This window comes from Peromyscus maniculatus, chromosome 12, assembly GCF_049852395.1.
Source record: "Peromyscus maniculatus bairdii isolate BWxNUB_F1_BW_parent chromosome 12, HU_Pman_BW_mat_3.1, whole genome shotgun sequence".
In the NCBI taxonomy this organism is placed as follows: Eukaryota; Metazoa; Chordata; class Mammalia; order Rodentia; family Cricetidae; genus Peromyscus; species Peromyscus maniculatus.
Window position 1 is genome coordinate 39,041,286 of NC_134863.1, and position 16,498 is coordinate 39,057,783.

At 46.9% G+C, this 16,498-nt stretch overlaps 1 protein-coding gene across 1 annotated transcript; it reads left to right on the forward strand.

Moving 5' to 3' along the window:
• Nucleotides 1–7,312: 7,312 nt before the first annotated feature.
• Dppa4 (developmental pluripotency associated 4) lies at nt 7,313–15,624 on the forward strand. The gene is made up of 7 exons (XM_042259654.2): nt 7,313–7,401; nt 8,996–9,113; nt 9,932–10,095; nt 10,188–10,238; nt 11,503–11,809; nt 13,479–13,674; nt 15,052–15,624. Exons 2-7 carry the CDS (start codon nt 9,035–9,037, stop codon nt 15,083–15,085), a joined length of 831 nt encoding a protein of 276 aa, XP_042115588.2. The 5' UTR covers nt 7,313–7,401; nt 8,996–9,034; the 3' UTR covers nt 15,086–15,624.
• The last annotated feature ends 874 nt before the right edge of the window (nt 15,625–16,498 follow it).

Sequence of the window (16,498 nt, forward strand, 5' to 3'; positions counted from 1 at the left end):
GAAGCGATCTCCTCACCAAGGCAACTTTTAGAAGAGTTTATTGGGGGTTTGTTTACAGTTTTCGAGGATGAGTCCATGACCATCATGGTGGGGAGCATGACAGCAGGCAGGGAGATATGGAGCTGGAACAGTAGCTGAGAGCTTGTCTCTTGAGACACAACCATCAGGCAGAGACAGATAACTGAGGATTATGTGGGTGTTTGAAACCTCAAAGCCCACCCCCAGTGATACATTTCCTCCAACAAGGCCACACCTCCTAATCCTTTCCAAACAGTTCCACCAACTGGGGGAGAGGGGGGGTTGTGGGGGAGACAAGCATTCAAATATATGAGCCTATGGGGCAATCCTCAATCAAAGCATCTCACATTCTAGCACGGTTATCTATGTAAAGGGTTTCATTTAGTCTTTCTGTCCCGCCCCTGTTCTCTTAGCCATTGCCATTTCAAAATCAAAGGGATTCCAAGGCGTTTCACTCACATCAGACATGCATCCATAGGGAAGATTGGGAAGAGGCAAAACTGGATGAAGAACCCAGTCTGGTGGCATGTCTTGTCATTCTGTGCACTTGGGAGGCTGAAACAGGATGTGCTCAAGATCAAGAGCAGCCTTAGTACTTAGCAGAACTCTATGACCACGGAAGCCTCTGCTCGTAAAACAACAACAGCAACATTCGAACAAAATCACAGAACAAACAAAAAGCAAAAAGCACTGTAAACAAAATTACTGTGTCTGTCCCGAGTAACTTAGTTGTGTAAGAGTGTAAGTTGCTTGAGACATGTATCCACACCACACCACACACACACACACACACACACACACACACACACACACACACACACAAACACACAAGGAGGGGTCGGGTAGGGAGTGGGGTTGGGGGTGGGGTGGGGACACAGGGCGAGCTTCCTTCCAGAGTTGCATAGTCTTTGTTCTCTGTAAGGGCCACTAGCAGAGCCCGGAGGCCTTATTCAGTTGAATCAGAGTTGTCCCCGCCCCTTCCCACAAGTGACAATTAGGCAATTGCTTTATAATTGATGCACTTAATTTCTCTTTATAATGTGTTAACCACAAGATGTTCTCTTTGCAAATGCTTACAGAATCTTGTGTGTGCTAATGATGGCTCCAGGACACACCATTTCTTTGGCATTTAGCACTTCAGAGGGTCAGAAAGGGAAATCAGGAGGCACGGAGAGTGATTCCCTGCAGAGGACAATTAGTTGGGAGGTTGGGGAAGCTAACAGGGAAAGTGCAAGGCAGAGCCCAGCAGAGGGAGTAGCTAGGTAGAGGGCTTGCTGACCTGTTCCAGGCCTGGGCTCCAAACTCCAGCACCAGAGACAGAGAGACAAGTTAGGGGACACCCTCCACTGCCACCTTCCCTCTCCCTATTTTTTAATTATATTTACTTGTGTGTGTGTGTGTGTGTGTGTGTGTGTATGTGTTTTTCTTTTGTTCTTTGCTGCCATTTTGTTTTTTGAATTGGGTCTCTTTATGAGCCTGGGACTTGTTATGTAGACCAGGCTGGTCTCCAACTTGTAGCAATTCAAATTTCCTCTCCCACATGCTGAGAGTACAGTGGGGTTCTCATATGTCCAGCTTGTTTGTGTTTATTTGTTTTGAGACAAGGTTTTCTGATAGCTAAGGGTGCTAAACTTTAACTTGCCATGTAGCTGAGGCTGGCCTTGAACTCTTACTTTCAGGCCTAAATCTCCTAAGCATGAACATGACCATTTTTCTTTCCTTTATTATTATTATTTTTTTCTTTCTTCTTTAGAGATAGACTCTTACTGTGTTGTTGAGTCTGGCCTTGAACTTGGAACTCCTATACTCCTGGGCTCAAGTAATTCTCTCAGCTTCACAGGTGCTGAAACCATGCATACATGTCTCTAAGCACAGCTCCTTGGAAGAGGTATTATGTATTGATTAATTTAGGTTGTTGTTTTTATTGTTTTGAATTGAGTTCTCACTATGTAGTCCAGGCTGACCTGGAACTCACTATGGGGGCCAGGCTGCACTTTCACTTGTATTGCTGCTCATTCTGTCTCTGCCACCCACCTCAGTGCTAGACACTAGTATGCACTGCATAACCATGCCTGGCTAAAAATATGCTAACTGAACTCTCTACATCTCTCAAATCTGCATTCCTCTTTCACACTTGTCAAAGCATCTACAGCTGACATTGCTCCCATTTATTCTGCTGTGAGAGACACTGGTGGTCTTTCTGTAGCCATTTGCTGTTTGGTGTTGTGTTTATTTTGTTGTTTTGTGAAGCAGGGTCTAGACATGTAGCCCAGGCTGCTCTCAAATTCTAAAACTGCCCGACTCAACCTTCCACATGCTGTCTTCATTGGCATGCCCCATTAAAACACTGTTTTTATCAAGTCAGGCGTGGTGACACACACCTTTGATCCCAGCACTTGGGAGGCAGAGGCAAACGGATCTCTGTGAGTTCGGGGCCAGCCTAATCTACAAAATGAGTTCCAGGATAGCCAGGGCTACACAGAGAAAACCTGTCTCGAAAAACAACAACAACAAAAGACGCTGTTTTCTCAAGACACAATCAATCCTTCTGAGAAAGAGCTATTGTTCTTCCCGCTCCACACACACACACACCATAATCTTATCATCTCTCTGTAGTCAGCAGCCCAGCTTACAACCACCTCAGCCACCATGCACCTGCCCATCCACAGATCCATGTCTACTTTTTCTCCCTTGTTATTGACAGATTCTTATGAAATACTAATCCATCTTAATGTTCAGCCTCACCTCGAGTCTGTCTGTCTGTCTGTCTTTCCTTAGTGTTTCCTCCAATACCACTATTCCCTCCCAACTTGCTGTTTTTAACTCCTCTGAATCCACTCAGCATTGCCAATATGTGCATGTGCATATGGCCATCAACGGGACCATGAGCTGGAAGAAAAGGGACTCTGTCTCCTAGCAACAATCAGTTGCCAATTGCTTCTCAGCTAGGGATGTGATTTTTGTGACCACCTCCCCCATCCATCCTGGGATTTTGACCAGCTTTCTCAGGTCTCATGCATCCTGTCACAGCCATTTGAGTTCATATGTATAACTGCCCTGTTCAGTCCAGAAAATGTTATTTTACTATAGTCATCCACCCTCTCTGGCTCCTACAGTCTCTCTGAAGGAATCTTCCTGCAGGATCTCGGAAACTCGGAAGGAGGAGGTGTAAGGTTTTTTCTGGTGCAAGGGCATCTTGGCAGTTAGGAGCCAGGGAATACCACAAAGTCATACCATGAAACAAACTTCACACAACAGATTTATTGGGGAGAAACAGAATGGTGGCTGCCTCTGACTGGGAGCAGAGAGACCAGTGGGCTGAGCAGAGGAGGGAGAGAGCTTCTATAGGGTCTTTGGCATATTTGTGGTGAGCTAGTGGCAAAGTGTAGCGAGACCAGAAGTGTTACTAGGCCTTCTATGAGACTGAGTCACGGCAGTGGGGGTGTGTGGTGTGTGTATTTCCAAGTCTCGGAGCTCAGGTTCAAGCCAGGGGTAGAGTGTTTTTTCTTGGCCCTTTTACCTTACAGGAGGTGACATAGCCATCCCATTTAGGGATGAGCACTCTGTAATCCCTTGTTCTCTGCACGTTGATGAGATGTGGGTGTATGGCTTAATTGCTGGCTACTGCTAAAAGAAGCTTCTCTGATGTCGGTGGAGAGATGCTACATGATCTTCATTTAATGATAAATCTTTAGGAGACAGTTTAATAGTAAGTCCATTTAGCAGAATAATAAAGTCCATAACCTATCTAACCACCAGTTCTTGGCCAAATATCAGTCAGTTTGAGGCAGGAGTTCTGTCTTGTAGAGTGGGCCCTAAATCCAATCAGAAACCACACCTTGAATTGTTAAACGACCCTTCCATGATCTCAGCCTTGAGAACCAATTGCCTGCCATCGAGTCTGGCTCAGACTTCCCTCCTTTCTGAACACCTGGAACCCACGTGGTAGAAATAGCCCTCTGATCTTCAAAGGAGTGCCTTGGCACATGCATGCCCTGACCCTCACACACGCAAAATAAATTTCCATGTCTCCAAACCTAGCAATGTTTTCTCCAATTACAATGAGAAAAGAAAAAACGATTCAATATGATCTTTCTTTCTTTTTCTTTTCTTTTCTTTCTTTTTTTTTTTTTGTGTGTGTGTGTGTTGGGGGTGGGGGGTGGGAGTTGTTCTCTGTGTAACCGTGGCTATCCTGGGCGTCTTTGTGTAGCCCTGGCTGTCCTGGAATTCTCACTGTAGACCAAGCTGGCCTCAAACTCACAGAGATCTGTCTGCCTTAGCCTCCCCAGTGTTGGGATTAAAGGCGTGCATCACCACCGCACGGCGGACTTTGAAAACTATTAACATTTGGCAGATGGAAAGGTAAGGTTTTAAGTCAGGTTTGGTGGCCTGAATTCCAGCACTGGGGATGCTGAGACAGGGAGATCAGAAATGCAAGCCCAGGCCAGGTGTAGTGAGGAGCCCCTGAATCCCAACATTCAGGAGCAGAGGGACAGGAAGATCTCTCTGTGAGTCCCAGGCCAGCCCGGACTTAAAGAGATCTGAGGCAATGGTGGAGAGGAATTTACAAAAGTTGTAATTTTATGGGCCGGGGTTGTAGTTCAGTGGTAGATGGATTAGTATGCAGAAATAAGGCCCTTGACTTGAGCCTTGCACCGTAAAAACTGAGCCCCCTGTGGTTTACAGAAAGGGAATTCACAAGGGACAAGAAATGGGTTGTTTTCATCAAATCCCAGGCTGTAATTTGATTTGCTAAATAGGCAGTCGGCTCACACAGCTTGTTCGGAATTCTTTAGGAATTCCACTTGCCCTCGGGAATATTTCACTATGTAGGCCAGGCTGGCCCAGGAGCTCACAGAAATCCGCCTGCCTTTGCCTCGCCAGTGCTGGGATTAAAGGCGTGCGCCACCACACCCACAATATTTACAGTTTTTAGTTCCCCAGGAGCAGGGCGTGGCAGCTCACGCCTCCAAATCACAGCCGTCTGCTGAGGCTGAGCCGTACATCTCCGGGGTTTCCAACTCAGCTGGGCGACATAAGTGAGTTCCAGGCCAGCCTGGGAAACAGTAGAACCCTGCTTCAAAAAAAAAAAAAAAAAAAAAAAAAAAGTTCAGAGGAAAAAGCCCAATACTATTGGTTTTGGGTTTACCACTTTAGCATCACAAATTGTTGGGGGTGGGGTGGGGGGGTGGGATCAGGAGGTTGGGGAACGGAAGAGGGCATCAAGGCAACAGGAAGTAGGAGGAGATTTCTAAAAGCCGACTGAGGCCAGAGGTCATTTGGAAGCTGGAAGAATTTTCTTTCGGCGGGTTCATCTGATTTGAAGATGGAGCGTGCTGGAAGCAAGGAGGTGAGAGCAGTTTTTTGGGGGGTGGGGGAGGCTTTCCAAATAGGTGGGTCTCATGCCTCTCCTTTCTGAGCACACTCCAGCCTTTGTTTGGGGGAGAAAACAACGAACATTTCGACTTGTCCCACGCAGGTGTGTGGCTCTGCGGGGTGCCCGCTCACACAGCCTTGCACGAAGCCCCCCCCCCCCCCCCGCCCCGGGCCTGGCTGCTGGAGGTGGGTTAGGAGAGGGCCTTGTGTTTTGGAAGTGCTGTTTTGCTGGGAAGGAATTTAGAGTGCCATGGCTGGAAAGAAGTGGTCACAGGATAAAAGTAGGGAGGTAAGATGAAGCTGAGACGTTGGGTAGCGGTCTGTCTGGGAAGGAACAAGAGCCACCAGTTACCCCTTAGAGGGCCAGAGGCCCTAACCCACACGTGCCTGCTGTAAGGCTTCCAGGCTCCTTATCTTATCCAAGAGTCCTCAGGGTTGAGGAATTCCCCGGAAGGCAGACCCAAATGACAAGCCTTGCTGGTTCCTAACTGCAGGAGCCAGACTCCTGAGCGCTCTCCGGGTCTCCTTCCCAAGAACTTGCCATTTCCAGCTTTCTTAGTGTAAGAATTTTGTCAGGTCCAAAAGTGAATACTTTGGGGAAAGGATATGCAAGCGTAAATCTTGAATGTCAGCATGAAGCTAGTTCCGATTGAGATGTAAAAGCACTGAGGTGTGAAGTAACATACGAATGTTAATTTATCTCCCACTCCAGCTCTTGGGGGGTGGGGCTTGGAAAGGACTTAGGTTTGAGAGCGAACTGACCAGGGGTTGCTTTTATTTACTTACTTACTCATCTGGTTTTTCCAGGCAGGGTTTGTCTAACAGTTCCTCTCCTGGAACTCACTTTGGCCTCTAACAGAGATCTGCCTGCCTCTGCGTCCTAAGTGCTGGGATTAAAGGCGTGCGCCCCCCCCCCCCCAGTTTATTCATTTATAAAATAGATTTATTTTTTATTTTACATTCCAGCCGCAGAGCCCCCTCCCTCCTCTCTTCCCAGCCCTTCCCCCACTCACTCCTCTGTTTCCACCCCCCAGTCCTCTCCTCCGTTTCTGTTTAGGGAAGGGCAGGTCTCAACAAAACATGGCATATCAAGTTGCAGTAAAACTAAGCGCCTCCCCATGTATTAAGTAAGGCTGGGCAAGACGACCCAATAGGAGGAGTAGGGTCCCAAACGCCTGTAAATGAGTCGGAGATAACCCCTGTTCCCGCTGTTAGGAATCCTCGAAGAGGACCAAGCTACACAACTGTATAACATAGGCAGAGAGCCTAGGTGAGTCCCTTGCCGGTTCCCTGGTTGTCGATTCGGTCTCTGTGAGCCCAGGTTAATTGATTATGTGAGGTTTTTTTGTGGTACCTTGACCCTTCTGACTCCTACAATACTTTCTCCCCCTCTTATGCAGGATTCCCTGAACTCCTAATGTTTGGCTGTGGGTCTGCATCTGTTTCCATCAGTTGCTGGGTGAAGCCTCTCTGGTGACAATGGGGCTAGGCACCAATCTATGTGTATAGCAGAATATCATTAGGCATCATTGCATTGACGTTTTCCCCCTCCAGTCATGTTTGGTTCTATTCCAGGTCTTTGGGTCATCCAGCCTGTGGGTCCTGGTGCTCCAGGTAGTATCAGGAGTGGGCTCAGTCTCCTGGCATGGGTTTTAGGCTAGACCAGTCATTGGTTGGCCACTCCCTCAACCTCTAGGGGTCACCCTTGATCCTGGCACATCCCATAGGCAGGACACACTTAAGTCTAAGGTTATGTGGCTGGGTTGGTTTCCCACTCCCTCCGTTTAGAGTCTTGCCTGGTCGCAGGAGATGGCCAGTTCAGGCTACCTACCAGCAATAGCGATTGTTACGAGTCTTAGCTGGGGTCATCCTTGTAGATTCCATTTCCCGTTCCCAGGGAGATTCGGGTGCCCCTCCCCCCATGAAACTTCTTCGTTACCTAGTCTCTCAGGGTCTGTGGATTGTAACATAGTTATCTTTTATTTGACAGCTAGTATCCACTTACCAGTGAGTATTTACCATGTTTGTCTTTCAGTCTGGGTTACCTCACTCATTTTTTTTTCCTAGTTCCATCCATTTGTCTTCAATTTTCCTGATATCCTTGTTTTTAATAACTGAGTAATACTCCATTGTGTAAATGTGCCACATTTCCCTTATCCATTCATCGGTTGAGGGACATCTAAGTTGTTTCCAAGTTCTGGCTATTATGAATATAGTTGAGCATGTGTCCTTGTAGTATGATGGAGCATCCTTTTGGTATATGCCTAAAAGTGGTATAGCTGGGTCTTGTGGAAGATTGAACTGCAATCTTTCCTTCTGTAATTACATGTAATTTTCTTTCCTTTTTTTTCTTTTTTCTTTGTGTGTGTGTGTGTGTGTGTGTGTGTGTGTGTTTTGTTTTTTGTTTTTCCGAGACAGGGAGATGGGGTTTCTCTGTGTAGCTCTGGAGCCTGTCTGTACACCAGGCTGGCCTTGAACTCAGAGATCCTGCTTCTGCCTCCCGAGTGCTGGAATTAAAGGCATGAGCCACCACTGCTAGACTTTAATGAGCTTTTAACTTTGCATCCTGCAAGTTGAAAATACAGTAGTGTTTGTGAAGTTATAGGAAGATTAAATGAAGATAAGGGGTGTGCCTTCTCCATTATCTACTTGTTAGTTTTTCTGTGTTTAGCTATGTTTGTTGTAGTCTCTTCGCTCCCTTAATTAAATCAGTGGATATTTATTATTATTGAGTGCCAGCAATGGAAGAGAAAGAGACCTACTCTTGTGGAGTTCAGAAGCAGATGGAGTTAACTCATAGGAAGCTGCAACTGGCAAGTAGAAATGAGGCAGCATGTGGTTGATTTGGCTGGAAAGAGATGCCAGCCAAATAACCCCTGAACTGGGGCTGAGGGAGTAAGGTGTGGTAATTGAAGTAGAATGTGGATGGGTTTAGAACCACGGACTGATGGAAAACAGTCTTTGGGGTGAGAGATAAAAATGGAGTAAGAGGCAGGCTCCTGACTCCAAAAGCAGACTAGTACTCTTGCTTCATGGCTTCCTTCCTCTTCCTTTTGTTTGTATCTCACCTTGTACTCTTGGTTTCCTTCTGTCGACTAAACTTGGCCTGAGGCTCATTATGGCTTCTAACTGTTGGTAATCCTCCTGCGTTTGCAGCCCAAGTGCTAAGATTACAATTACTCCAGCGGTTTCTCTTAAGATAGTCTCACAAGGGACTCACAAGTCATGCACGCCTTTAATCCCAGCACTAGGAGACAGAGGCAGGTGGATCTCTGTGAATTCAAGGCCAGCCTGAAGAGAGTGAGTTGCAGGTGACACAGAGAAACCCTTGAAGGGAAAATAAAAAGAATCTCCTGGTACTCGGGTTAAAATTGTATTGCCAACCAGCCTGTTTTTCCTGCTGGCTACCTCTCATTTCCCCCAACCACTGCTTCCCTATTTTATACATCAGACTGCTTATTCAAATGTTGCCCCGTGAGAATTCACACTGGCAGTCACGTGCAGTGACCTCTTGGGGAACCTTAGATGTGAGTTAGTTTAGGGCAGGTAAGGGGATGTGCTGGCTCAGGACAGCACATAACTGTCTGACTCCTGTCCACAGTGGAGCGGCACCGGAGAGTCGAGAGAAGTGGACTGCCAGATGTCCAGTCAGCCAAGCACGTCCTTTGCAAAGAGCCCGGCAAAGGGGAAAAAACAAAGAAAGACAGTGAAAGATAACGGTAAGAGTCTGTAAATGCTTGGTCCTGCATCTCTTTGTCTAAGAAACTTAAGAAATATAAAGTATAAAAAAAAGGGATGAAAAATGTCTGTGCTTGGCTAGCTTTGTACTTCCTCTGGGGTCTAACTGAGTTCTGTTTTCCAAAGAAAGGAAGATGCTCCCCATCTCCTGCCAAAGCTAATCCCTCCCATCATATGACTCCCATCACATACTTGGCTCTGAAAGTCATTTTGCTCGGAGAGGTGGGGACAGGGGCGGGGCCAATAGGCAAGGATTGAGGGCCCATTGCACGTTATCCTAAAACAGTGAGGATAGACCTAATCTTTAAGTGGTGGGGTGGAGGGGTTGGTAGTGATCTGCACAGACTCTTAATGGGGCTTACCGTCAGTACAGTCTGTCTGTCCTGTGAGATGCGGTCTAGGAATCTCACAGAATTGTAACTGTGAACCTAGAGGCCAGAGTGCTGCTGTGGCTGTGGTTGAGGACTGGGCAACACTGAGTATTGATGACCTCAGATCTAGTTAGTCAGTTCCCTGGGATAGAATAGGCACCAACTAACTGCATTCTTCCTTGGAGGGTCCTCAGAGGAGCAAGCCGAGGCACGTTCACTTAGGCTTAACAAAGATTTGAGATTTGAAAGTCTAGGCTTTGAGGTGTGTCCCCTGTGGTCTGTATGATCTTTGGTGGATCATTTAAGCATGCACCTCTTTTGACATTAGGCGACTGCTACCTACGTAAAGAACCAAAAGTAGTTGTGTGTGCTTTGTTCAAATCCTGTAGAGCTGTGCAAAAATGGTTGCTATTCCCTTTGTCCCTCAGATTGTAAACCAAAGGAGGAAGCAGGAGATGCTGAGACTCCAAGACCCACTCGTAGGAAGGTACCAATTCCTCCTCTACCGGCCCATCTGCCCCCAGTGAACCTGATTCACCGCGATGTTTTGCGGGCATGGTGCCGGAAAATGAAGCTGAGCAGCAAAGGCCAGGTGGGGCCCCAGTGGGGGCCTCTTGCTGAGTGGGAGCGTGGAACCAAACTTTTCACTAACAACTCTTTTCTTTGTTGTTGTTTTTGTCTTAGAAATTAGATGCTTATAAACGACTCCTTTCAAGGGCTTTCCCAGAGCAAATGGTAACTATTTACTTCTTGAGACTACTATTTAGTGTTTAGCCCAGGCTAGCCTCACAGTCCGCGTGTGGAACAAAGTGACGTCAAACTCAAGGTCTGCCTACCTCCCGTTGGTCAGCTTTTTAGATACGTACCGCCCTCCATGCCCAACATGTGGCCTTGTACTTTAAGGAAGAGTGGCAAAGAGAAAGCTTTGGCTCTTCCAATTAACGTCTTTCCTCATCAGGGAATAAGTTGAGGAATTGTCTTGGCCCCCTTTTACCCCTCTACCCCCAATTTGAAGAGAGAACGTGAAGCAATAAAACTAAGTAAGGTCCTTTCCATTTTTGGTGCTGGAAAATGAATCTAAGGTTTTAATGCATGTTCCACCACTGACCTTCACCCCAATCCCTACCTCACCCCCTCTTTTTTTTTTGATGAGTCTATATGTAGCCCAGGATAACCTAAACCTCAAGCACTTCCTTTCTCGGGCTCATAATTACACACGTGTGCCACCATACTTCGATCACTCCCTTATTTCTGTTAATTTTTGATGTAGGGTTTCACTGTGTAGTCCTTGCTGGCCTGAAACTTTGCAGTAGCAATCCTCCTGCCTCTGTATCCTGAGTGCCCGGCTGGCATTTTGATTTTGAGGCTAGGATTCATTGTGCTGCCTAGGCTAGTCTCAGATTATTGGAGTGAAGCGATGCGATGCCTTCACTTACTGAGTAGCTGGGACCACAGGCATCCATCCACCCTGGCCTCAACTGAAGAACACTTAGCATCTTTAGCGAGCCTAGTGTGTTCTTACTAACTCTTGTCGCTGCCTTGTCTGGGTCTCCTTTAGTTCTGTGCATTGAGCCCAGGGCCTTGGACATGCTAGGCATGTGTTCTGCTACTGATCAGTTTCTCCAGCTTTGCTTGATCTGCTCACCTAATACCTTCTGTCCGACTGAATCGGTACTGTCGCTAATCCCTCCCTCACGCAAAGCCACATTTCTGGTCACCTTTTAATCTTGATATCAGTTCTTGCTTTCTCCGTTGTTTTAAGACAGTCTCTTTGGTATTTGCTAATGGATTCCCTAGCCTAGCTGGCTAGGTAGTCTCCTGTTCCACCTCCCATTCTGCTATAGGAGCATTGGAATAGAATTACAGATGTCCGCCACTCCGTGTGCCTTTTTCTACGTGGATTATAGAGATTTGAATGCAGGCCTTTCCCCCGTGTTTTAATCACTGAGTTGTCTTAACGGCTATTAATATTTCCCATGTGTTATCTATAATATCCTAGCCTGATTTAAAGAACGTTCCTGACACACCCAAAGAGGCCAGAGTGAAGACATTTCGAAAGAAAATGAAGACAGAGGAGGGCGCAGTGCCTTGTCCTCAGATGGCAGTTCCCATTGAAGTGGTCCCTATACCTGTACCCGAGGAGCAGGTACCTGCCCTTACGGAGCCTCCTGTCCTCTATGAGGAAGTCAGCACCACTGTTGTGACCACAACTGCCTCAGAGGCCGTGTTGGCATCTTGGGCCAGAATTGCAGCCAATGCTAAGAAAAATGAGGCAGTGCCATCCACGGCAACATCAGAGACCTACGGTAAGTCAAATATTAGAACCAGACACAACCGCCAGTGATTTCTGGACCCGGTCTATCTGGGGTGGGGCCTGTGAGCTAGTGTTAATTTGGCTTATTGAGATAAGCATCTTTTTGTTTTGTTTTTCAAGACAGGGATTCTCTGTTATACAGCTGGCTGTCTTAGAACTCGCTTTGTGGACCAGGCTGGCCTTGAACTCACAGAGATCCACCTGCCTCTGCCTCCTAAGTGCTGGGATCAAAGGTGTGCACCACCGCCACCCAGCTTGAGATAAGAATCTTAAAAGTATAACCCAGGGTGACCTGTTTGCCCTTATGCCAGGGTGACCTCAGCTGAGATTACTTGTATTCACCACCACCCCTGTCTCCAGCTGAGGTCTACATTTCTAAAAGCTACCCAAGCAATAGTGAGGATGCTGATCCAGGGAATCACACTTTGAGAATTACTTCAAATTACTCATGCACCAAGCAAGAAGCGATGTGCTTTGGTGCCGTTTCTTCCCCTTGCATTAAAGAACTCTCTGGGACTGGGTTTGGGATCTCTTTGTCTGTTAAGTAGGCGATGCTAACAATCTCCAGTTTGTCATTGTAAAATAGACATAAGTCAGAAAAGGCATCTCTTCATTAGGGTTTCTATTGCTGTGATGAAACACCATGACCAAAGAGCAAGTTGGGGAGGAAGGGGTATATTAGGCTTACATTTCAACTTTGCTGTTTAATCACTGAAGAAAGTCAGGACAGGAACTCAAACAGGGCAGGATTCCAGAGGCAGGAATTGATGCAGAGGTAGGTCGTGGAGGTGTGCTGCTTACTGGCTTGCTTCCCAAGGCTTGCTCAGCCCACCTTCTTATAGAACCCAGGACCAGCAGCCTAGGGATGGCAACCACCCACCATGGGCTGGGACCTCCCAGGTTGATCACTAAATAAGAAAATACCTTACAGATGGAGCTCAAGGAGGCATTTCCTCGACTGAGGCTTCTTCCTCTGATGACTCTAGCTTGTGTCAAGTTGACACACAAAACCAGCCAGTACAAGACATCGTAAGCCAATTATCCCAGCACCTGAGTAGGAGGATCAGGAGTTTGAGGTCAACCTGGGTTACATGAGACTTTCAAAATAACAAGAGAGAGCTTACGTTATAGGAATAACAGAAAATGCAATAAAGGAAAATCATGCTTAACGTACATCATGCAGTGGGTGTCAAGGGCTTAGTTGAGGGCTGGAAAGATGGCTCCGAGGTTGAGAGCACTTGCTCTTGTAGAGGACTCTGCCTCAGCACTTGGGAGACAGAACCAGGTAGACCTCTTACCCTCTAGGCCTGCCAGGGTTGCATAGTGAGACCCTACTTCAAAACAAAAGGTTGATGCCCCTAGACCTATGTCATGAAAAGCCTTTAATTGTCTGGGAGTTTTGTTTGGTGCATGTGTGGTATGCTGGGATCAGACTTTTGCGGGCTAAGCAAGTACTGTACCATTGAGCTCCATCCACGAAGCCTGAAGGTCTCTTGTATAGTTTGTGGCACAGAGCAAGATGGCTTGAGATAAAGGTTGGATTCCCAGGCTTATCTCAGGGCCGGCATTCCATTGAGGCATTAATTAAGTCTAAGCTGAAAGGCTGTGGTCAGTCTTGTGCCTGAGTGTGTGACTCGTGTTAAATCTCTTTACCTCCACAGGGGAGATGTGGTGTGTGGTTCACGGGAGAAGCCTTCCTGCAAACTCAAGTGGTTGGGCTCGGCTGCAGTTCCATGCTGGACAGGCCTGGGTCCCTGAGAAGAAAGGGAAAGTGATTGCCCTCTTCCTGCTTCCAGCCTGCAACTTTCCACCCCCACACCTGGAGGACAACATGCTGTGCCCCAAGTGTGTTCACAAGTAAGCGCCTACTCGCACACTGACAGTGGGGGTGGCTTACTTCTTTAATCCTGGCACTCGGGAGGCAGAGGCAGGCAGATCCCTCTGAGTTCAAGGCCAGCCTGGTCTACGGAGTGAGTTCCAGGAAAGGCGCAAAGATACACAGAGAAACCCTGTCTCCAAAAACAAAACAGCAACAAAAAACAAAGATGTTGAAGGAAATTAGTCCTTTGGGAAGGTTTCAGTCAACTGTGAGCTGGGTGTGGTGATGCACACACTGTCTTTCAGGAGGACTGTCCACAAATTCAAGGCCACCCTGATCTACATAGCCCAAAGGCTCAAATCAACATGCTTGCTTAGTCTCAAGGAGATTTTTTTTTTTAAGGTCTTTGGCGTGGTCAAAGGCCTTATTCACGATCTTTAAATTTTCTTGTTCTGTGGAGCTTGGACTTGAACCCACATATTTACCATAGAACTACATTCCTAGTACAATTTGAAATTTTTATTTTGAGACTAGATCTTACCGTGTAGCCCTGGCTGGCCTGGACGTCACGGTCATGTGTTTGCAGGTTAAATGTGCACCACTCCTGATCTTTAAGTTCTATGGCCATTTTTGTTTACTTTTGAGACAGGATTTCCTGGAACCCAGGCTCATCTGGAACTTAGAGCTGAAGCCACCGTAAAGTTCTGATTCTCCTGCCTCAACTTTCTTTTTTTTCTAGAATTATTTGTATTTTCTGTATGAGTGTTCTGCACACCAGAAGAGGGCATCATATCCTCTTATAGATGGTTGTGAGCCATCATGTGGTTGCTGGGAATTGAACTCAGGACCTCTGGAAGAACAGCTGGTGCTCTTAACCACTGAGCCATGTCTCCAGCCCCCTGTCTCAACATTCTGAACATGGGATTGGGATTATGGGTGTGCCCCCAGGTTTGGCTTATTCGGGGCTGGGGATCAAACTCAGGGTTTCATGTGTGATGTGTGTATTCCCAATCTATCTTGTCTTTTTGTTTTTGTTTTTCAAGACAGGGTTTCTCTTTGTAGCTTTGGAGCCTGTCCTGAAACTTACTCTGTAGACCAGGCTGGCCTCAACTCAGAGAGATCCACCTGCCTCTGCCTCCCGAGTGCCAGGGTTAAAGCATGCAACAACACCACCTGGCCTATCTTATCTATTTTAAAGATTGAAATTTGGTGATTCTTCATGGTTCTGGTTTATTATCTGTATATGATATACCTGTAATCTCAGCACTTGGGAAGTGTAAGCAGGGATGATGGGGAATTCGGGACCAACCTGATCTACATGACACCCTCTCAGTGCTGTGGGAGGGTGGGGTGGGGTGGGGAAGGAGGAAATGAGTGAATGAGTGAATGAATCCATGGATAAATTTGTTTTCTAGGAACAAGGTCTTAAATAAGAGCCTCCATGGATAAAGGGAAGATCTCTTAGGTTTGGGCTAGCTGCTGTCCTCACCCACTCTGGTGGAGTAGTCTACGGAACTGCAGCCAAGACAGAGACTGATGGAAACCCGAATCTATGCCCTGGAAGATGCCCATATCACCCAGAAACTATGGGACATTCGCTAATTGTTGCTGTAGTTCGAGCAGCTTGAGAAACTAACCAGTGAAGACACCAAGACGCAATGGTTCCACCTCTGTTCATTGTGAAGACTAGGTTTAAGTAGCTATACCTCTCCTGTTGTGTGAAGATGAGAAAGTGTCCTACACGTTTTGCTGCAAGGAGGTCCTGGGTCAGGAATATGACATCACCAGACATAGTACTCAGATATAGTCCTGCTTGTCCTGTCTCCAGCACAACAGGGTCTTGGCCAGTTCTGTGGTCCATTGTAGAGACTTAGCTTATGCCTGTAGCCTCCACATGCCCCCTTTCCTGGGTTGTGTTATGTTAGTGTGTAGTCCTTAAGTGTGTTTTTTACTGTTGCAAAATATTACACCCCATCTGGTTTGTGGTTTTTGATGTTGTTTCTTTTCTGTTTGATTGGTTAACTTCTCCCTCAATCCCTTCTTCCCCTCTCTGGACATCTTGTTTGAAAGGACTTTGGAATGATGCTTGGAGCAGAGGGAGGCAGGGTGGTGGTATCATCTTAGCAGTCTTTCCATTAACTATCCACCCTGCTCAGGGTGTGAAAGGGAATGAACACTACCACTCCTTGGTGGACCCTTCTGCCAGGCATGCATGATCATTCCATAAAGGCGTTGAATGACCGAGGAACTTGCTTGCTTGGTTGCCCTGGGGGGTTAAGTACAGGTTAGGGAAGAAGCATTCTGTGAGATCGTTTGGTTCTGTCCAGGTGTCATCCACTGATGGACCCCCGTTTGTACTTGATGTGATACACTCAATGCCAGCCCCCATTTCTGCTCCCATTTTTTGAGATGGGCATGGAGCTGGAGGTCAGCACTCCATGTGCCTCAGATGAAGCCCATGACAGGAGGGTGGCTAGTGTGCTGATGATGCTCATGGGAAGTCAACATGAGATTTGCCCTTCACTTTTGCATCTAGATCTTTGAATCCAGCCACAAAGACAGGTCCCTGTCCACAAGTGTGTGTGGCATGCCTGCCTGTAAATTGAAGTAGGAAGCCTGGCACCCTCAGCCCTCTGCTTTTTCTTTTTCTTTTTTTTTTTTTCCTCAGCTTTGAAAGAGCATGGGAAGTTCTAAGAGTAGGTGCCAAAAGTCAGGATGGTGGAGAAAAATGAGTCTCCATGAAGAAAGCCTGTCCCCTCCCTGATGTTAAGGGGAATGTGTCCAAGTATCCCTAGTCACGAGTGGTGGGAAATGGAAAACAAGGTGTGGGGATTTGTTAAATTAACTCTTTAGTAAAATACC